Below are 23,677 nucleotides of genomic sequence, written 5' to 3'. Positions count from 1 at the left end.
ATGTTGACTTCAAAATAGAACTTTCAGCTTGTTTCCCTCCTCTTCATACACACTTCATCTTATAAAATGCAGAGGCTGGGATCTTTGGTCTATATGGAAGAACACACTCAACAGCAACAGTAGCTCTCCCAGGGAGTAGAACTCAAGACTGGTCTATCTTGGACCTAACCAGGAGGGTTATTACCAAGAAACAAGAGTCTCCTTCTAAGGTGGTTTCGCCTGTAAGGCAATCCCTTAGCCTGGTCCCTGAGGGCTTCATTAGAGTGGAGTCCTGGTGATTTTACTGGCTTGTTAAGAAGGCTTTTCAAAGTCTTGTGTAATGATGATGAATGGCAGGGCGAAATCATGTTAACACATTATAAACAATTCCAGGGCACAACCAGTATCTCACACTGTACTTTATTTTTCTTCACAATATTAACTAGACAGACAAGGAAAGTTTAATGGCAATGTGACTTTTTCCAACAACACAAACAAAGTGCCATTATAGCTAATGGTGGCCAACTGGAGACTTACTTTACCTTAACCGTGTAAAGCATCCTTACCATATATTTTTGTGTGTACAGTGTTGCAGGAAATCAGCCACCCCTTAAAAGTATCAATCTTAAAAAGAGCCATGGAAGGTAAAAGTATGAAAATCTTGATAACAAAGGTTTTCAATACAAAAACACTTATTGTATACTTATTTTTATTTAAAACAAAAAGAACCCCAGTAACTCAAAACAAAAGCAAACCTTGGTTGAAAACTTAAGAAGGTATAATAAACAAAATCACCAAAAGAAAGCTTCCCCAAAAGAAATGCAATCCACTATCACTCTTGCAAATTCTACCTTGGAGGGAAAAACTTAATGAAATGAGCTATCTGGAGGGCCCACGGCAGATTTTCCAAAAGGTTTAGGTGCATGGAATTACTCAGTGTCTATACTACAGTCCTATTTATTAATAGTCTCAGAATTTTTTTGATTAAGCGAGCCTTTCCATCCTCCACCAGTGTTCCTGTCTTCTGTGCTGAGCTTGGCATGCAGAATAACCTTGTTGCTGATAGGATGTTGGCTTGAAGTTATTTTTCTCGGTCAGTCCAGATGAACCGGTACAGTACCATTCATGCTCCATCTGGTTTTCTTTGCATCCAGCGAGATGCATATTTCATGGTTGTCCAAGGTCATGGTTGTCCAAAGACATGGAACAGAATGATTCACTGGGTAAGACTAAAGGGCTTGTATTATCTCTTTCCAATTCAGTTTCACATTGCTTAATTTTTTTAAATTTTTTTTCTGTATTCTACATAATAAACATTTAGAAACAGATGTCCCTACCAACCAGAAGGTTGTCATTAAATATCCTGTTAGTTAAAACTGCACATTTATTGTTTAAATACCCATTAGACATATCCAGCTTGAAATTTATACCATTGCACTGCCAAATGGAGCTGCACTTTGAGCCGTGCTGACGTCTCTGGAATCTAAATGTCGTACCACAAACTTCAAAATGTTTCTCATTTGTCACATAAGGTTCTTCGCAGAGGCATCACATCGACCCCAATACAGGTCCTTCATACCCCTAGTTCTGGTTATTCTGAAAACTTCCAACTCCCTGATCCAAACTTGGGAATGTTTTAGTCATTTAAAAATTCTTCCTCCTTTCCACCCCTCCAACAAATGTCCTTTGTCCCATAATAATTAAAAAAAAAAAAAATCCCTGAAAGATCCAAATTGAATAACAATAAAGATCTGATTGGAACCTTCATAAGCTTGACAATGTAGAATTGTATTTCTTAAAAAGTGTGTAACCACATTTGTCTGGGCTGCAAAAGACACCACAGAATAAGATCAGAATAGAATTTCAACTGACTCCCTAATTTCCTTAGAATGGCTTGTATTTCAGGCCTTTCCTGTTTCTCTCTGATAGACTAGGTGTACATTACTAACTATAAGTGATAAGAACGTCTAAAAACAGCCACTGCCTTAAAAGTACAATTGGAATGAGAGTTTAAGTTCACATTTATAAATTATTTGTTTTAGGGTAAGTTTAATTACAAATAGACACTATTTGCAATTCTGTTCACTCAATAGATCCTGGAGGTGAAAGCTAGACATGTGTTGGAACTGTCCTAGTTACTTACATTTAATCTTGATTATTATAACTCTTCTCAATTTATAATCACTTCCTAATTTTTCCCACTGGGCCAGAGCTACATCTTTAGATGATAAGCATTTACTAATAAAACAAAGATCACATATAAATGGAAGGCCACATCTGAACACAGAGAGGTAAGTGAGCTGTGGAGAGAATGGTGGCTTCTTGTTTGAACTAAATCAAGGTGCTTCCTTAATTCTGTGACTTGAATCCAAATCTTAAGCCTGCCATGCCCCTGCAAAATCTTCAGAGATGACCCGATGGCCATAGACCCTGTCAGCTGTCGTTCCGGCCTTTCTTTCGGAGTATTTGTGCAGCAAGGGACTGGGAGGGCCAAGGAGGTTCTCGGATGTTCTTCTCCTTTTGGGGCTTTTTTTAGAGCCCTTGACCCCAATTTGGAAAGTGCGTATATTCTATTTAACTCTGACCCTGGCCAGTGTAAAGAGGAGTACATAAAGAGGACTGCTTTTTCATTCATAAAGAGCAGTTAAGATGCAGATGTGAATCTCTCTTCAGCACAAAATAGGGATGGTTTTCTGTTGCCCGACTGCAAAATAATTAGATATAATGAAAAAAAAAAAAAAAGGAGAAAAAAATGACTAGTTGAGGCTTTTATATACATTCATTGCTTCTAACATGTTTTTAACAATAAGGAAAATGCAACATCAACTACTCTTAGAGCAAGTGCAGCCACAATACTGTACAGTTCTGGGGCCAGGCGGCTGGGTACATTTACTGTTAAACCAGGTCACAAAACTCCACAGCAAAAGGCAGCCAGCCAGCAATTAACCCCCATGACCTCTTAATATATATACATTTTTCAAATACTCTGTGAATCCCATTTGAACAACAATAAAAGACAAAAAAAAAAAAAACAGGCTTTATATTAAAAACGTCCATATTCTTCATTGTTACTTCTAAAGCAGCTTGGAGGATCTTACCACGTGGAGCATACTGCAAACTGACTCCATTAAAATGGTTTTGGCAGGATAGCAGCACAGGATTGGATATTCCATATTCATCACTTTGACAATGTAAACCTTTCATAAAATAATATTTTGCTTAAAAATTAGAATCATTCAAAGGTCTGATCATTCTGTTCCCTGAGGCCCGCCGGGGAGGTCTGGCTTCATACCACAGGTTTCCTGCTTTCTTGGTGGAGCGTAAGCACCACTGCATTTCAGGAAGACCCTGAAGGACAGCCACAAGAAAGCCCCCATGGAAGGAGGGCAGGGCTCTGGGTGGGTCTGTGTTGAAACAGGCCACGTAAAGCAACTCTCTAAAGGTCAAACCACCATAGATTTTAATCCGCTGGTCATTCCCCATCTGGATTTTTAACTGAATGAATCTCAGGGGTTTAACCAAACATGCATGTAATCCTGAATAACATGAATTAAATGCGGAATTGCCCAGGGATGAATAAACCTTCAAGAAACAAGGTCAAAGGGACAACAGATATATCTGTCACAAAAAACAATTCTGTTGACATGGAAATGCACATGACTTGGTTGAAACAATGCTCCTCAGTGGCCAGTGACATCCAGGTTTTTCTTAGGTAGCTGAGACTCAGGGCTTCTCACCTTCTCAGAAATGCTTTTGAAGAATCAAGAGACAAAAATCCCAAACAGAAAATGATCACTTCTGCTCACAAATAGTGTATAGGCCATAACTAAATACAATTAAAAAAAAAAATAAACGCTGAGATGCATGTATTTTTTTAAAGCAGCTTTCGAAATATCAACCACAGCATTAAACACTGAACAGAGTACATTCGAAAGTTAATACAGATAAATGATATATAATGCAATAATGCCACAGAGTTATTCCATCAATGTCTCAAGGCTGATTCTAAACTGGAAGAAAAAAACACAACAAACACTTTCTAGTTTATTTGCTGAAGATGTCACTTCTTTTGTTACTTCTTTATAGTTTCCCACCATTGATTGTTTTTAAGTGCCCCAGGATGTACAGATAATCCCCATATTCCACACCTGGAACTTTTCTTTTTTCTGTCAGGTTTTCAAATAAAACCAAACTACAGTGACAAGATAATGTTTTACATGTAATTCCATAGACATAGGTCAATTAATCCATGACACCTTACTTCAATGCTTCCTTTAGGATTTAAGACCCTCTCCAAAGTCATTTAAAGCCTTGCTTTAAACTGCACAGGTGGGCCACAGCCACACAGCCAACGTGCCATGTGCTACGGCCAAAATGGGCCATGGCCGTTGCCTCTCCTCACGTTCCCAGCCTTCACCGTGTCCCTCTGCTAGGAAGGGCCCAGGGCCTCTGTTCCTTCTCTCTACAGTGATACATGTCTTAAGAAGGGTTGTGGCTCCCATGCTCCACGTGAAAATGGGCCTATCTGGAGGGCCCCAGGGCGACAGGCCCAGCCGCACCCCTCTATTGCTCTTTCTTGACAGTGGAATTCTGAGCTCCGTCAGCTTCCAGACATTCGGAGACGACACCGCCCTGTTGATCATCCCTGGAGGAGGCCAGTGAGGGCCCAGGCTCAGTTTCAGGACCAGGCCTCCAAGCTGGGATGCAGGCAGGTTCTGCGGACTTCGGTCTCCTCAAAGCAGGCACTTGTGGCGGCCTGATGCTCTGGGTAACTCTAGCCTTCCTGATGCTGAAGTCACCGAAATGTTTACTTCCTCAAGTTCCAGAGGATTATGTTCCTACTCAGACAGAGCCAGTATTGGGATTTGGGGGGTGCGTATCCAAAATATAAGAATATACACAATCAGGGCTTAAGGTACTGGATGATACTGTATAAATTGCTAAAATGCTTCTCGGCACAATTGGTAGCTTAAAAAAATACTTTCCTATGATTTAAGGGCATTTTTCCCATCGCTGTCCTTCGGTGTGGAAATCTCAGTGGGTACCAGGTCCATCTGAAGTTCCCAAATCTTTTCCTCCCACCAGGAATGCGTCATGTGAGTCATATGCAAAGAGTCTCTTCTTCAGACCAGGGAGGCATGGACTTCCCCCCAGGAACCCTCCCTCTGTTAATATCACAGCCCCCAGGGCAAAGACATACAAGTGAATGAGCACCTTCTTCCCAGCCTCCAGCAGCCAGAAAGCCAGCTTCCCCAACGATCAGGTCCTTTTTCCATACATCTGCTCTTCAAATGGTGAGTTAGTCTGGCCAACAACACAGAAAGCGAATCTGTGTTTACAGGCACAGCACATCCAGGTGGAGCCGCACGAAGCGGTGCTTGGCAATTAGTGGTCAGATTTCCAAAGACAGGAGTTTTGATGGGACTGTCTTAAATAAATAAATCTTTTTTTCTTAATAATGTAAAAAATAAACGATATTTCCCTTTGGCAGTAAATAGCTGATTCGACATTTTGCCTGAAAATTGTTGTGTGTGTGTGTGTGTGTGTGTCTGTCTGTGTGTGTGTATGTTTATATGTGTGTTATTTTTTCTTAAACAGCCTGCAGCTTTGTTTCATGGTACATCATTGACAATGCATATCATTTCTACTGCTTTAGTGAACCTTTTGCATATTTGTTTGGGGCAGGCGTGTTGACTTCACTTGTGGCCCAGATAGGCACCCAGGGTGATGCAAGCTCCCACCAGGGCCAAACTGAGCAGAGTCTTCAGAGACAGCCAGGAGAAATCAAACAGAGGCCGCATGCTGGGGCCGTACAGTTCCACAAAGGCGTCCTGCAGTTGGGGTAGAGGAGGAAAGAAAAAGAAAGAGTATTAGAAAGAGAGCAGAGAATGCCACCCCACAGAGAAAAAGGTATCCTGCCAGGGCAGCCTGGGCACCTTCAGAAGGGCGAGAGGGGAAAAGGCAAACGCTCTTTGGAGGCCATGATTCAGAAACCACTGTTTTCATTAATTCAAGACATATTTATTGAGAACCTATTTACATGCCAGGCATCTTAGAGATACAGCAGTGCATAAAATAGACTAAAAGTTCCTACTTCACGAAGCTTCCATCTAGTGGAACAGTATAGACAGCAATCAATATAATTTATCACATGGTGTAGGAGAGAGTGCTAAGGGCTGAGGAGAAAAACAGCAGAGGCAGTTAGAAAATATTAGAGGTTCTGCAGTTTTAGCTAGCACGCCCATCCACAAAAGTAATAACATGTAGCAATGATGATGACTGTCACACTCCTTGATTGAGTGTTGACGTCTTATCAAATGTCTGACATACATTATTTTAATCTTCGTACCAAACTTTTTTTTTTCTTTAAGAGCTAGAGTCTTGCTCTGTTGCCCAGGCTGCAGTGCAGTAGTGCAATCATGACCCACGGCAGTCTTGAACTGTTGGGCTCAAGAGCGATCCTCCTGCCTCTGCCTCCTGACTACCTAGGATTATAATGCTTGGCTAATTTTTAAAATTTTTTGTAGAGATGGGGTCTTACTATGCTTCCCAGGCTGGTCTTGAACTCCTGGGCTCCAGTGATTCTCCTGCCTCAGCCTCCCAAAGTTCTGGGATTAAAGTTGTGAGCTATCTCATCCAGCTAATTCTTTGTACCAATGTTACTAAGTTATTTTATTTGTTTCTGTCTGAAGATGAAAAAGCTGAGAATCACAGGGAATAAGAGACTTTTCTAACAAATGGCATAGCCAGGCTTTGAACCCAGATAGAAACCAGCACCCTTCTCTCTGCTGATGCCCTGGCATGGCTAACGGCAGCTCTGTGAGAGCATTTGGTCGACCAAGGGCTCAGTCGGTGGAGGGGCCAGGGCGGCCTCGACTGGTGCAGTGCCAGCCTCTAAGGTCAAGGTTCTCCCAGGGAAAGGGAGAGGGTTTCTCTTGGGGGTGGCTAGACTGAACGACCACACTCAAATTGTGGATCTCACAAGGCATGAGATCAGGGGTGTGTCACTGGACGTGCAGGTCCGAGAGACAAAGAGGGTGTGTCCCTTCCATTCCTATCTCTCCATCTCAAGTCAGGTCTGTAGTGTTGTAGCAGAGTCCACTCTCTGGATCAGCTTGGATTGGGCAAATCACTGGTTGATCATTTCCTAGATTTGGGGGAGATTATGTTTCACATTTGGGTCCAATGAGTATTTGGACAACTGAATATTTGAATATATACATCAGTAAAGGAATTATTTTTAGTTCTGATTTATTCAGGTATGAAGAAAACAAGAATAGTTCCACATTATTCCCAACAACCCTGACTCAAAGCACACAATTTTATTACAGGAAACAGTAACATACCATGACCCTGGGCATCGCTGTTGGGAGGGGCTCCAACAGTGCACGGAGGGGTTCCCTTTCTCTGGGGCAAGGGCTGTAGTAGTGGGACCAGGGATTCTCTTTGTCTCCCCTGTGCTGGGCATGGTCTTGGTGCACTGTAGGTGCGTAGTAAATGTTTGTTCACTTAAGTTTTCTGAATACAATCATCAGTTTACATTCTGTCTTTGGCTTAATGCTTTGCCCAGATGCTTATTAATCTGTTTGGAATTACTCCTTCTATATGTAACGGCCTCAGAGAATCCTGAGGTAGTCTTGATGAGGGTTTAAGACATTGTTAGGGGGAACTTTCTGCATTATTAAATATAGATTTATGCAATTATTTTCATGATATATAATATGTGCCATACTTTAAAAAATTCATTTTTACAGTGTTTAAAACTTTTGCTATTATAAACGATATCATGATATATTTTTGTACATAAATTCTTGTCTATTTGTTCAGTTGCTTTTTTGAAATAAACTCCTAGAAGTGACCTCAATTGACCAGTCATCAGTATTGCTTCCAGAAATCATGAAGGGCTTGCCTTGAGCCATCCTCACTCTCTCAAAAGGCAGGCACGGATTTAGGGTGTGGGTCACACTGAGGGTGATCCTGCCCCCCACGGGACATTTGGCAATGTTTGGAAGCATTTTTAATGGTCGTGATTTGGGGTGAGGGTGCTACTGGTATCTAGTGGGCAGAGGCCAGGGACGCTGTTCAACAGCCCACAACGCACAGGGCAGCCCCCCAGGGCTAACAGGGCCGAGGCTGAGAAACCCTAGTTGACAAGAGGCTCTGTAATCACAGACCACAGAAGAACAGATGACCCATCCAGTGTGTCAACAGCGTTGGTCAAATCAGCCCCATCAGCGAGCCCAGACCAGCGACTGCTCACCCAGCAGGCCTTCTGCATCTTTGGAGGTCCTTGGTTCACTTTTACCAGGAGAGGGCGCAAGCGCTTTCTTCTTCTTTTTAAATATCTATTGTTAAACGTTTCTAAATTTCAGTGTCAGAAAAGAGAGGCAATAGACGTACATAAAATGTGTAGTTAGAGCTCTTAGCACAGAGCTGAGGCACAATCATGATTGTCTGCCAAGATGCGCACCCCTCTCTATAAGCAGGGATCAGTGGGGCAGGAAGGAGTCAGGACTTCTCCGCAAGCCGGAGAAACTCTGCCTCTTTCAGGGAGCAACCCAAGACGTCACAGACACGGCTGCAAATGTCAACTAGTCTTCCCATCCATGCTTCTCTCTCTGAGGGATGGGTGGGCTGAAACCCGCAACACCACAGCCAAAAACACCCCGAATTTCTCAGGGTACTGGCAATAGGTTGTCTGCAATTGGGCCTGACATTGAGAAGGTCAGTGGCCGGGCTCTGAAACCCTTTAGTCATCAACAGAGTTTTGTGTGGCAAAATCTGAACCGGACTAAGCCCCTGATCATTTGTCCTCTCTGGACCTGAAACCATCCCGGGAAACCGGAGGATGCAGGGACACACTCCAGCTGGCATTTTCTCCCAGTTGGGCCTGGCACACAGTGCTGGAGAGCAGAAGAAATGCTGTCCCAAATATCCCCACCTCCTCAGAGCTGGAATAATTCCCTCTCACTACCCTCACCCCCACACAAATAACAGTGCTTCTCGTGAACCTAACAGGCCATTTCTGACGTGCATGACACAGAACAATGTCATTTCTAGAGTGAGATGAGCTAAACTAGCAGCTCTTGGCCCAAAGCCTCAGCACAGAGGTGCCGTTGCCATCCCAGGGGGCTAAGAAGGCCATGGGACTTGGAGGAGGAGTCTGGGTGAATCCTGGCTTTGATATTTTATTAGTTTATAACCTTGAGCAGATAACCCAACCCCGAGCCTCATTTACTTCATCCATAGCCGTAAAATTCATTATTGTGAAGATTAACGTAGGTCACTCAAAGCCATTTGTAAATTGGATACAGAATGTGAGCTCATGGAAGAACAAACACCTTGCTCTTGTCTGTCCTCTTGCAGACCTGCTCCGCACCTACTCAACCTGCCCTTCCCCCAGGAGGTTCTGCTGAGCCTGCCATTTTACAGAAGCAATTTCCTGGCACTCTCTTAGCTTTCAGATCTGAGGATAGTCCGTAATTTCTATAGGAATTATGAATTAAAATGTACACATCCCATGTTCTGGTCGAAGATGGGAAGTGATAATACAACGCCTACCTATCTATCCTTCTTTATACATTATTAATCAGATTGTAGGGCTACAGGGCAAGTCATTTAACCCCCTGGAGGTTGGATCTGGCCTCTAAACTTTGCCCTTCTACAATTCCAAAGTGCAAAGGAGACCCTGTGGCTTCGGGACCAAATGTCCTGAAAGCTTCTTTCGTAGAAAGTCTTCTTGCTTTTTCAAACATTCTGATTAGGGCGATTTCCGAAGTCTGTTTGAACAGTCTGTCATTATTTGTTTAAGTATGAAAGCTGTTTTAAATAAACACATGCTCATTTTATGTATTAAAAGCAATGAAGAGGGAAAAAGAAAACCTGGGTCGTCATGTGATTCGGACAAAATCCCAGTCTATATATTTAGGAAGCTCTGTGTCCCTTGCTCATGTCAGGACTGGCAAGGGCTTACCCGACTTCACGGATCACAGGTTCACATGGAAAGGCTCGCACCGGCTCCTCCCATGAGGGGGAGGTGGGCAGGGCCTCAGCTCTGGTGGCTCTGTGCACAATGGCTTCTCCATGAACTTCCAATTCAGAGGCCACAGAGGATCTGAGTTCCACCCAGGGCTGGCCCAAGGGGACAAGATGGCCAAACGCCCAGCCCCAACCTTGCTGCAGGGTTGAAACCAGGCCAGGTAGGTATGGATGGGAACAGACCAGGGTCAAGACTCCTAAACCCAGCAAAGTTGTCCTCACCCCTCCAGGCCGTGGAGCACTCCCACCTGGGAGGTAGCCACCCTCCAACATTTTTCTTTTCCCTTCAGAACCTTCCATAATTTCTTTCTTTCTTTTTTTTTTTTTTTTTTTGAGATGGAGTCTAGCTCTGTCACTCAGGCGGGAGTGTAGTGGCTCCCAGATTCAAGCAATTCTTCCGCCTCAGCCTCCCGTGTAACTGGGACTACAGGCACCCTCCACTATGCCCAGCTAATTTTTGTATTTTTAGTAGAGAAAGGGTTTCATGTTGGCCAGGCTGGTCTCAAATTCCTGGACTCAAGTGATCCTCCCGCCTCCGCCTCGCAAAGTGCTGGGATTACAGGCATGAGCCACTGTGCCCAGTCCACTTCAAGAAATTTCATGTAAACCTACTTCCAAAGAAAATGAGATTTTTTTTTTTTTTTTAAAAAAAGGTCAGATTGTGAAGAATGGAAGAGAATGTTAATTGTAAGTGCTGAAAAGAATGGCACGCAGTTGGGGATATGGGCGGGGGTCCCAAAACAACCCTTATGCCCAGGTAAAGGTAAACATGGAGACCTTTTGAATTCGGTAATGCATATTAAAAGGCTTTAAAAAAGCTTTTGTTAGTAATTTCACTTCCAGTTATTTCTTTTGGAAAAATAATAAAGTGCACAGATTATTTATAATAGCATAAACCTGGAAACAAATGTCTGAAAATAGATGACTGACAGCGTGCCCACGTGATGGAATGCTGTTCAGCACTAAAAGTCATACCCTATAGTTATTGGCAAGAAATTGTGTTCCTAACGTCATACCGAGTAGAGCAGGACAAAACCGTCAGCAAAACATGATTCCAGTTCTGTAAAAACCTAACATATACATGTGCATGTTTACATACAGAAAAAAATAATATAAAGGAAAACGCCAAGATGTTAACAGTGATTATCTCTGAAGGCAGAAGTAGGCACGAGGACATGGCATTTATGAGGCTATTCTGATTTTTTTTCCTTAGCTGTCTTTTCTAATTCAATACAAACATGTTTATTACTATTTATGAAATATACTTTAATATATACTACATATAATAATGTTACATTCTAAGTGCTTGCTTAATCTGAAAAAAATTCTAGACTCCATAATTTGACAGACAAAAATGCTGGGAGATGATGCCTAGTAGTGGGGAGACATGGGCTCCCAGGCAGCCGCCATGACCTAGAACCATGCAACAGGCCTCCGGTTAAGTGAGGGCCTCCTTAGACCCTGGCCCAGAAGAACTCTCAAGAATTTTGCCCAGGAGACCAAAGCCTGCAATAAGAGGTTCAGGCCTTGAGCTCAGTGTGTGTTCTCGCCTCTGTATATACTGAGGAAATTTAATATGGCTTGGCTGGCTATAAGCAAATTAGAAATTCAGCTACATTCTACAATCTTTGAGCTGACTATGCATGCAGACGTTATACAACCAAAGAGAATTCTAAGGGAGAAAAGCCATCCTGTCCCCAAAGAGCTTACACTCTAGAGAGAGGTAATGCCTCTATGTGCACATTTGAACTAAACTAAATCAATGGGTGCCGCCATTTTGTATCCTGCAGACTGCAGAGTCTCATCAGCAGTAAGAAGAAAGTAAAAAGAAAATCAGACCGTGCCAATGGGAAATCAAACACAGCTATCAAATGCCTTTGATATTTTCTATTTTTCATGACTTTATACTTTTGTCTCCACGGGGACCTCTAGGGATCTCTTCCCTCACGACAACTTTAGGGTTAGGGAGAAAAAAGGAAAGGGAGAATCACTGTAACAGAAGACTTTGAGCTGGGAGGAACCTCCAAGTATGTTCAGGTTCCCTGAATTGGTTTAATAATGTCTAATAAGGATATTGGCTCTTTTTTTAAATAGGTGAGGTGAGTGAAATTTTGACAGGTAAAGCAAATTCCTTACAGTGTGTATTCATAAGGAAATTCGTGGTGGACAGGAGCATGAAGGCTGGGTTTCACCTGCCTCCTGCACTTCACAGGTTAGAACACTGGCAAGCAGCTAGTTCTTCTCTCTGCCCAGGGAACCTCCTCCCTGCCTCCCTCAACTTGCTTCCTCCCATCCCGACCTTCCTCTCTGCCCTAATTTGGACTCCAGCCCACAACAAGTCTCATTTGGGCTTCCAAGTGTTGCTGAAGAAAGTCACCCAACCTTGCAGGCAGGTGCTGCTGGAAATTGATGGTCTCTAAACTCAGTGAGTTCTGACACCACCTAGGAATTCTTTACTTTTTGTCAGATCTTTTCTGTTCCTTTTGATGACTGTTCCCAACAGCCACCACTTGTCTCACATGTCTTCCTCACCTTTTAGCAGCGAATGCCACCTTTTACTTCTCTGAGAAAATTGGGATCATTGGGCAAGAATTACCACAGCTTTCCACCCTGGCCCATGCACAAATGTCCATTTCTGCCTGTCCTTCCCTGCTCCTCTCCACCCTTCGCCCTGATTCTACCATCTCCCATTGCTTCAGGAACCTTCCTCTGTCAATTGTCCCTGCTCTCAACTACAATTTCAACCGCATCCTTCCTTTCTGGACTCAGGTATCCTCAAAATGTCCGTGCTGATGTGTGCTCCACCCTAACCATTATCTTCTCTGTCTCTGCCCTCCTAGACAAGCTGCTAACCCACACTCATTGGCTCACTTCCCACCCACATTTGAACTCACTCAGTCTGGCTTCTTCCTATATTGTGCCTCTGAAACCACCTCCACAGAGACCACCAATACCCTCCATGTGGCTAAATTCACTGGTTGTGAGGTTGTATCTTACTAGGTGCTCTGATGCCCCGGACACCAAGACCACTGAGGGTCTTCTGTGACTCTGCTCTCTTTGGGCTGCCTCCTTCCTCCTGAAGAAATTCCTCTCTGTCTCCCTCATGGGCACCTCCTCCCTGGCCTATTCTGATAAGTTCTCGGTGCTGCCCATCAGGCTTCTGTCTGGATATTTTCTTTTCTCTCTGTGGCCAATCTCTGTCACTCTCTTGGTCTTAATACCACCCCTATGATAATGTCCCTAACATCTTTATATCCAGTCTCACTTTCTCCCCTAACTGCCAAATACTTATTCCAATTGCTTTCTAAGACATCCCCTAAGGAGTTCGATCAACCTGCCCCAAACTGAAGCTATCATCACTCCCTCCATCAAGCCTCCCTCTCTTCCTGTCTTCAACCTGGCTATGGCATCAAGTAAACCTACAGCCTGAGAGTCTCCTAGATGTTTTTCTCTTCCTCATGCCCCACATTCATTCATCAGTAAATCCCATGGCCATAGGTTAGGTTCCCTCAGAAGCAGACCCTAAGACAAAGATTCGAGTTCAAGTGGTTTATTTGGGAGATGATGCTAGGAACTCTAAGGGGAGCAGGGAATGGAGAGAAAAAAGGAAAAGACCCATGCATAAGTTACCTTATCAAGCAAGTTATTGCTACTGGCAAACAGAGCTTACTCCTGCCAGGGAAATCTGAGGGCTAGTGTAGACCATGCATCTCTTGTTAACCCACTGAAGGGCTAGAGAGCTGGGGTATTTATACACCAACTCCTGCTATTCATTGGTTGAAGGTTGCTCCTATGGAATGTCAATACCCCAGCACTCCTAGCTGGTAATGTCACAGGTGAAGTACCCATCAAGGAAATAGATGCAGATGCCATATCTCTTATAGCTGGAGGTCAAGTTAGTGAGCACTAAAGTGGTAAGGGCCAGGGGACAGGACAGAACAGGGCAGTAGATGCAATGCCGATTTTACCACCTGAACACTTCTCTCTCCCTTTACCTTCTCTCCCCAGGGTCTCTGCTGTGATTTCCAATCTGATCTCTCTGCCTTGGTCTGAGTCTTGTGGTCTGCCTGTAAACCTCTTCCATGTACTGCAGCCAGAGTGATCCATTCAGAATCAAGTCTGTTGCTTCCATGCTTAAGTCTAAGGTTCCCAATGCCCTGGCTCCAACCTAGTCCTCCTGCTCAGCTTGTCACTCTTAAGTCAACTTTGGTTCATTCAGAGATTCAGCTCAATCATTTTCTGCAAGCAACCTTCTCCAAATCCCTAGGTTGAACTAAATAATCCTTGGCTGTTCCCTGTTCACAGTATTATACGAAGATCATCTGTTTACATGTCTGCCTTCCCCATTCAACTATTAGCACCTGGAGGTGCAGGACCATGTTTTATTTATCTTTGGATCTCTGGAGAATGTGTCTGTCATATATTAGGAACTCAACAAATGTTTGTGGAGCTGAAATAAACTGATTGGTTTTACTATACGGCAGATTTTTCAAACATCCTAATAGATAATATTTTTTTAAAAAGGGAGTATTCAGAGGCCTGATAAAGGACTGGCTTAGATAAAATTCAAGGTGTTTTTTTTTTTCCCCCCCAGCAGCAGCCTCTAGTGTCTTCCCCCCAGGGACTGATGTTTAGTCAGTTCCCAAGGACACAGAGGGATCTGATTGGTCAGTGCTGGTCAGTGACCCTGCTATATTGGTTACTAAAAATTATCACCCCCCACTTACAGGTGCTTGATTTTCCAAGAAAGGGAGTAGCATTTTCTAAACTCATTTGGCCACTAACCCCTCTGTCAGGGAGACTGCTGCTGTGTTTGGAGTATTAGGAAGACAAACTTTGACAAGTGCTGCCTAAGAGGGTGAAAGGACAATAGCAGGGCGCTGGCAAGAGGGGAAGCACTGGTGCCTGTGGTGCAGGGCAGGGGAGATGACCAGAGGTCAAAGGCTGTTTCTGGACATCTATGCAAACATAGAGACCACTGAGTGTGTCCTGATCCTAGATTCCACCAAGAGGGCTGGAGACTCACTGGCAATACTATCTGTGACTACTGCGGCCGCACAGAGTCTATGACATGCAACCGTCAGGTGAGAGAGGATGCCAGGAGAAAGAGAAAGGACATGAAGGAGGAAGTGGGGTAGACAGACACTCGTCTTGCAGAGAGAGACCTCTCCACAAAGTCAAGCAAGATTCTCCTGACACCAGAGTTGGCTCAGAGCAAAAGGGGGAGCAAGCCATCCTGGCCGCTGGGAGTGGTGGCCGGCAGAGCACACGCAAGGAAGTGAGGACTTTTTTCTACCTGAAAAAAGCAGCTGGTGAGGAAGTGACTCCATTTCCCCCCTTATCATAGGCTTGGCAGGATTTCCTCCACAGCCACATTGTGCTGAATGAGTCTAGAGGGTTCCGTCTGCAGAGCAGCGTGGCTTTGGCAGCTGCAGGCTTGCTTCTGTCCTCTGTGACTCTTCCTCCTGCACCCTCCCTTTACTCCCAAAATATTGTTTCCGGGTTTGAGGGAAAAGGAAGGGGAAAAAAATAACCCTTGAGCATATAACTGAAGGACACACAGCTGCCTGGGCCGGAGATGGCGAAGAGGCACGGGAGCGTGAGAAGCACAAGGATTTGCCTTCCTCTGGGCTGGCGGGCTGGCGAGGGCTACTCCCCAAAGCCATCTCCAGTGCCTGGGGGTTGATCTTGGAGGAACTCTGGGTCCAGGGGGAGGGGCTGGTTGAATCATGAGCCAATGACATACATGAAACCTAATCTCCGCGTCATTTGGATGTAACTAGAAACCTGCTGGAGACATGGCAGGAGATGAAAAACCCAAACAAAACAAAAACAAAACTTGCCCGCTTACCACAGTTGGTCCAGGGAAGTTCTGGTATATTCTGTTATGCAAATTTAGCTAAGAATGCAAATCAGGCAGGGGCCCTCAGGAGTTGGGGAGGCTGAAAAATGAGAAGCGCAAATGGGTGCTTCCTTTCTCCAGCATTATTTTCACAGTTTGAAAATAATGTGCAAAGATGGCTTATGCCATGGGCCAGGGCAGAGGAAGCTTGGCCCCAACCACCTGCTAATGGAGACTTGAGCCGGAGCTAGCTATTCCAGAGATGGACCTCAGAGGATTCCTTAGTCTAATTACCTTCTGGGCTGGGGTAGAAGGTAGTATCTGGAGGGAAGCACAGAGCCAAGTTCCCTGCTGCCGTACTAGCTATGCAAATACGGCAGGGCACCTGTGGGCTCATGTCCCTCCTGCAAGAAGGTGTGGTCAGTCCAGTAATTCAAAAGACGTACTTCTGACATGGGTGAAGAAATGCATTTATAGCAAAAAGTGCTAAAAATATGTTAATAGTTATGCTATTTGGTTCACCAGGTTCATGTAATAAATCATAACAAGAGAGACTAAAGGCTGTATCTATATGACCTTGAAATCTCATCTTCAGCGGGCTTATTCATTCAGTAACCAAACATATTTTTGTAAGGTGTTGAATATTTAGCTTAAAGCTAAACAAGACACACACCCTGCCCTATAGTAACTGCTCGGTAATATTCCCAGTGGCTTCCATGGGCCTGAGAATTTTCTCAGTACTGAATTCAAAGCACTTTGTGTCTGTAGGCCCATTTGCCCAGCAGTGGCCTTGCCAGAAGAGAAGAGGCCCATCCTCCTGTCCTCATTTTAAGGCACACCTGAAGAGGCTCTAAAGAAAGGGCCTATATACACACAGGCCTCAGTCACCTGCTTTCCAGTGTTTTGGCTTTAAAACAATGTTTCTTCATTTTTCTTCCTACCTTCCTCATTCCATTACCTTCTTTTGGCTGGAGCTTCTGAGGGCCCTGCCTATTTTGGTGCTCAGCCCTCTCTTGTTTTGGGCTTATGCTACTTCACTGTTTGCGGGGGAAGTGATACTTACCCCCCAAACATAAAGTGACAAACAACACTTTATGATATTGTGTTGGACATGAAAATATGTCCAGCAAAAAACTTAATTATTATAACTCAACAATAAAAACCTAACTAGCTAAATTTTTAAAAAGGCCAAAGGATTCTGGTAGATATTTTACCAAAGAAGGTACACAAATGGCCAGTAAGTGCATGAAAAGATGCTCACTATCGTTAGTCATTAGGGAAATGCAAATTGAAACCACAAGGAGAGATCACTTCACATCCACTAGAGCAGCTCTAATTTTAAAAATAGATAATAACAAGTGTTGGCGAGGATGTTGAGAAATTGAAACCCTTGCACATTGCTGGTGGGAATGTAAAATGGTGCAGCCATTGTGGGAAAACAGTTTGCTGATTCCTCAAAAAGTTAAACAGAGTCACCACATGACCCAGCAATTCAACTCCTAGTACACCCAAAGGAATTGAAAGTGCATGTTCATAGAAAACTTGTACACAAATGTTCACATCAGCATTATTCATAATAGCCAAAAGTGGAAATGGCCCAAATATCCACTAACTGATGAACACATAAACAAAATGTGGTCTACCCACACAATGGAATCTTACAACTCAGCCAAAAAGAGGAGTGAAGCATTGACACATGCAACAACATGGATGACCCTCAAAAACATGAGGCCAAGTGAAGGATCCAGGCACAAAAGGCCACCCACCGTATGATTCCATTGATATGCGATGTCCAAAATAGGCAAGGCCATAAAGACAAAAAGTAGATTAGACGTTCCCAGGAGATGGGGAGACTAGGGAGTCACTGCTAATGGGTACCGGGCCTCTTTTTGGAGTGATGGAAAAGTTCTGGAATTAGCTAATGGTGATGGTTGTATAACCTTTTGAATATCAATGCGCTGATCACTTTAAATGGAATTTTATGGCATGTGAACTATATCCCAATAAAAGAACTTAATTATATTCCTTACACGACATGAAGAGGGACTAAACTATTTTTATACCATATGGAATCCCACAGAAGTACTGGCTTGTGATGGATCCTCTGCTCACAAGTGTATGAGGAATGGGAGTCTGCTGGTTAGAAAATGTGCACCACTGTCATTCTCCAAAAGAAAAAAAGGAAGAACTGTAGTAGGAGGTGGCGTGGCTTGTGTTCTGGATGAGAAGTTAGGGGTCGGATGTATGAGCAGCAATCAAGGCGCTCCTCCTTGTAAGGTGAGCAGCTCACGTCACCCCTGGGTCCTTCAATTTTCCTCATCTGAAAACTCCACCGTAGCGAACCTCTAAGAAGTGTCTCTCCGCTCTACCATCTGGGCTTACCTAGTTAGTGACCTTATTCTTCACCCTTTCCCGTGCATCCTTGAGGATGCGACTTGGGTTCTGTTGGTGCGTGCCAGAGCTATGTTACTGTAACTGTTCCGAGGATCTCCTGCTTCCTCTCTGTGTGGTCCATCTCTTCCATCCGCCACTTCTCCACTGCTCTTCTCCCCACCTGGCCTCAGACCCTCCTGCTGTGAGTTAGGAGGAGGTCTTTCCTGGCATAGCAGTCAATCTGCTGTGACCTCTGATGTGCCTCTGTGCTTCCAATCTCTTTGCTTTTATGAGCATAATCCAGGTTATTTGTCCCATACCCCAACCCCCATATGCCCACAAAGCCCTCTGCCTCTCATGCCAATTTTAATTAGAACTGGTGACATCAGTGTGGCTCAAAGTAGGGAGCAGGTGGGAAGCTCTGCTTATCCTCAATACCGAACAGGACTCTCCACTGCCTGATACGGGCTGGGGATTCCATGGGCAGACTGGCATTTGGAATAGATCCACCAACTGTTCTTTCTTGGGATCTGGAGCCACAGGTGTGGCTCTCCTCCCCACCCCACGCCACTGTCCATACCTGTCTCTGTATGTGAGCAGAACATAATCACCGTGGGCTCCACAGGGATTAGCCACAGGCAAATATGCTCTACTTGGAGGTTATGATTTGGGCCAAGTGTGCTGTGTCCCCTGTGCCTGCCATGTGACTCATGAACATGGGGCATGGCCCAGGCTGCCTCCCTCTATTTTTGTCACTGCAAGAGTTAATTCATGAAAATATGCCAAAAATGGGAACTGAAAGCAGATGCTTGTTAAGTTCTGCAGCTTGGCCTAATCGCTGTCATCAGGACGTCGCTGCTGGGGGCAGTGAGGGGAGGGAGTCCTTCATTTATTAAACGTGGAGGGCCAGAGTTGGGGGCCAAATGTTTGGTTCTCACTTGTTTAAATCAGTAAGTGTTGACTGAGGCTGGTGGTAGGGGGAGTACAAAGAACCTGCATGTCCTAATAGGAACTTGCTGAAAGTGGCCTCAGACCTGGAGGAGGGTATGTAGAAGAAAAAGAGCAAAGCAGACTAGGCTGGAGGAGGCGGCATCCTCAGCCAGCTGGGCACTGCCAGCCTCTAGCCCTGCCTTGTCTGGCGCTTGTTTTTCAGGACTGGTTAAGAAATCAGCCTGGGCATCTTTTCTGGAAGCGCCACACTGCATTGGCTCCAGGCAGCCCTGATGACCAACCGCGGGCCCAGACATCTGTCGAGGACCAGATGCACCCCGGGTGATGCTGGTTCTGTTGTTCTTGGTTTGGGGCAGGTAAGTCACAAATGGCTGAACCTTCACAGCCTGCTCACATCCCACTCAAAAGCACCCCAACGTATAATAGTCTTCTTTGGATCCCAGCTCGCCAGTTCTGCTCAATGGGTCATTCTGTGACTGTCAAAGCGACTGCGATGATCCTCGGAGAAGCCCATGGGAGAGGCTTCTTATCCACACCATCAATCTACCGATCAGTAAGAGAAGAACAATTATATCCTCTGTGCTCTGGGGGACAAGGGGAGCTGACGGATGGTGGTGAACTCCTCAGTGAGCTCCATATGGGCATGCTAAGAAAAATCTGCTTTCATTTTGTAGTTTATGATTTAGTTCAGTTCACCTGGAAAGACTCAACATGAATAAAACCAGATGCATTTCAAGGAACACTGCTTGGCTCCTTGACAATCCTCTTCCTTCCTCATCAGACAGTCTTCCTGTGCCCAGGGAAGACAGCAGACCTCTCTATCACAAGGAAAATGCAGCCTCTGTCAGTGGCAGCAGCTGTTAGAACCAGGACAGGTAAACGGCGGGCCAGGTCAGCCTGTGGTTCTGGATCCTGGCTCATTAACACATGGACAAGACATGCCGGCGTGGCCTCTCGTATGAATAGCTGTTTACGGTGAAGGACCTCTGACAGTATGCTTTCTGTTGCAAGGATACTGCTGTACATAGAACTAGAGAGAGAAGCAAAAACAGAAACTCAGGGAGAGAAATGGGAGACACAGAGACCCAGAAAGACAAAGAGAAAGAGAAAAAGAGAAGCTGAAAGCAATCATGGATGAGTTTTCAGTGAGTGGAGGGGCTGAAATATCTTCCATCAGCACAACCTCCAGGGGCACAGTTGACAGCTGGCTGACCTGACCCAAGGACACGCTCTCACAGTGAAGCCAGTGAAGCCGGCCTGCTGGGGGCAGGAGCAAGGTCAGAACACTACACGTGCCCACTGTACAAGGCCTGTCAGCGTTGTCGGCAGTGGGCACTTAACACGAGAAAAGTCGTGCCCCTGGGAGATCCACTTCCAAGGCAACTGTCACTTCCTGTCAAACGCTCAGGACGGGTCACACACATTTGCAGCTTGCAGTGGCGAGCCTGGGGACCCTGCCTGCAGAAGGGATGCAAGTATGTGCTGGCTGGATTGCAAATGGGATTTGAACTGTGCTACGGGGCCTTCATACACTGACTATTCCTCAGGCAAAAGGGCAGAGCCAGAACATTCCAGGTGGGACTGGCAGCTGAGTGGTCAGTGGCCATGCCTACGCACGTGCAGCATCCGCAGAACCTTGCCGCCATTGCAGAAACCTTGGAGCGAGTTGGCTCAGGTTGCATTCAGGGATGCGAACATTTACTGGCCATCTGCGTTGCACCCAGTATTGTGCGGAGCGCTGCAAGGGAGATAGTGAGCTTGACTCTGCATGACAAAGAGCTCCTTAAGTTAGGAATGATGTCATACTCATCACCCAAATCAGGTACTCAGTAAAACCCTCTTCCAATGGGATGACTCAGAGATGTTCACACCTAATATCGTAAGAATAAGCTCAGGTTTGGGCTGGTGAAGGCTTCCAGAGAAATTTTAGGTCGAGCAAATTGCTATTTCCACTGAGGAAACCCCTTGGCCAATCTTGGATACACAGGCAACATGTTTTTTATAGTATAATTGGTGCTAACTTTGGATGGCTCTTTCTAGCTCTTTCTTTCCTCTAGCTTTGATCTATCCTTTGGATATATCTGAATTGAGCAATCCAACCACAGGCGAACCACTTTAAAAAGTATTTATTTAGCATCTACTTCTGGCCAGGCACTAAATCTGGGATGAGGAGAGATATTTAACCGTGGTGCCAAAGCCCATTAAGGTGACTTTTATGAACAACTCTAGACAGAAGAGACTGCCATCAGAAAGGTCACACAACTTGCTCAAAGTCACACAGCTCATTGCAGCAAAGCTGGGGTTCGAATCCGGGACTATGTGACTGCCAGGCATGTACCTTTTCAACTACATTTTGCTCCTCCCAAAGGAAGCAGAAAAGACATACAAGATCCAGCTCCGGCTCCCCCGAGCAATAAATATGAGAGGCAAAACAGGAAGTCCCGAGGAGTGACAGGGAAGGCTCAAGAAATGTACCAAGAGTTTTTAAGATGGGCTAGGAGGCGGACAGAAAGTGAGACAGGAGTTGAGCCCTCAGGACTTCGAATAAAAGCAAGAAAATCGAGGATGGTGTTTCAGGGCAAGGAAGTGGCATGGGAGTTTGGGGCCACCCTGGCGGGTCCTAAAGCAAGCCAGTGTATGTGGGCAGGGGTGAGTCAGAGTGAATGGGGCCGCATCAACAGAAAGAAGACCCTGTGACCATGGAGAAACCACCAGTCACAGGACCTTCCCCATCCTCCCCGCCCCCACCCGCCCTGGGCACTGGGCAAGGCTGGATCCCATGGGAACGTGTGCGACACACTCTGGAAGCCCCTGACTGTGGTCCGGCCCTGTTGCTGGGGCTGCACGTGCCATCTCAAGAGTATTTTAAAATGTTGTATGATATAGACCCAAATCCCCAAAGAGAAATTCTTTCCATATTATTCAGGAAAAGCCCTCCTATTTACAGGGCTGCTTCACAGGGAATTCTAGAATGTGAAAGAGAATAAAATTTCCTTGAGTCACAAAAACAAATCCAACTTGAGGCCTAATTTAGAATGTTAAAATATGTGGCCCCAGAGCTTCCACAGTGGCAACTGGATTTTGATCCTTTCAAGGGATCAGCTCAACTATTCTTGCTGGATCAAAAGCGGTTGTGTCTGCAACATGCATGAACAAGAGTGGCTCTCACACCATGGACAGAGCACAAGCCCTCAAAGAAGAGACCCAGGGGAATGGTGGGGGTGCTTCTCTGGTCACTAGCCCCACTGCCCAAGAGATCTAGGAGGATGGGGGGCTTTCCTGGCCACTAGACCCACTGCCCAAGAGACAAGGAGGATGGGGGGGCCTTCTCTGGGCCACTAGCCCCACTGCCCTGATGCCTGCTCCTTGCACGGTCTCTCTCCTCCTGGAGGCACCCTTTGTGACTCCTCATGACTGGAAACAGTTTTTCTCTGCTCACTTAAATTTTTAAAATTTTCATAATTTAACAAAGGCAGAGACCTTTAAATTCCTAGGAACCTACCCACCAAGTGTTTTACATGAACCTAGCTATGCTCACCAAGCATTTAATCCTTTAATGTTCAATGTGTTACTGGAAGGCCAGAAGTTTGTGAGGCGAGTTTGTGATTGTTGCAGTCAGATCCAACAAGCTAAACACTTTCTTTCAGCATTTTGGCAGTTGCATGCTGAGAGGGAATGTGGTCAGTGCAACATCTCTAATACACCACATTAAAGATGAACAAACAAAAAAGGAGAATCACAGCATCCATCACGCACAGTGGCTATAAGCTCAGCTCTGTCCTCAGCACACAGGATGCCCAAAACCTTGCTCAGACAGCGAGGAGTTGGTGGGAGACAAAAAAAAAAGGCTGCACATGGCCCAGATCCCCGAGATCCCCCAAACCTGGCTCCCCTGCCTTCACTATAATTCAGACAGGACACCTGTCCTAGCTCCCAAATCCCTTTTCCCTGCCAAAATTCTCTTTATTTTTTTCCTCCTTCTCTTTGTCCTTTGCTTTCCTGTTCCCTCCTTGTCTTGCATTTTATCAGCTGAAGTTCATTCCTCAGCTCCGATCCCCACAACCCGTTCTCCATCTGCCTATTGAATTCTAGGACAGAAAACTCAGAGGCTGAGTTTCCTGGAAGACACTAATTCCCCACTCCCTCGGATACATAAAGAAATAAGTGTTGGCTGAGTGGAACAAGTGAGACTTCTGCAGCTGCGGCCAGGGCTTGGCCATAGTTGCGAGGGACCTTCCAGCCCGCCTTCTGGCGGAAGGACCCGGGTCGTGGACACTGATGGGGAAATGGGGGCTGTCCCTGAGCCCCCCAAGAAATGGAGCGAGGTAACTCGAGGCACTGTGGTTACCATTTAACTGTGGAAGTCTGACAGGACGCCAGGCCTGTGATCCACGCTGAAGTCAGCCAGGGGCCTGCTCCACAAGCCTCCTTTAACCCTTGTGGAGTTAAATGCTGGCATTGTGGTTATGGGACAACTGGAGAGGGATTTGTGTT

At 45.3% G+C, this 23,677-nt stretch overlaps 1 protein-coding gene across 1 annotated transcript in view; it reads right to left on the bottom strand.

The window, feature by feature from the left end:
- Positions 1-383: 383 nt before the first annotated feature.
- Positions 384-23,677, bottom strand: part of BCL2 (BCL2 apoptosis regulator) — a 199,468-nt gene continuing 176,174 nt past the window's right edge. The window contains exon 3 of the mRNA XM_005586525.4: positions 384-5,810. Coding sequence (XP_005586582.2) covers positions 5,676-5,810 — 135 coding nt within the window. The 3' untranslated portion in view covers positions 384-5,675. The remainder of the gene's footprint in view (positions 5,811-23,677) is intronic.

This window comes from Macaca fascicularis, chromosome 18 (genome assembly GCF_037993035.2).
Source record: "Macaca fascicularis isolate 582-1 chromosome 18, T2T-MFA8v1.1".
NCBI lineage: Eukaryota > Metazoa > Chordata > Mammalia > Primates > Cercopithecidae > Macaca > Macaca fascicularis.
This window is presented reverse-complemented; position numbering and strand designations above follow the sequence as displayed.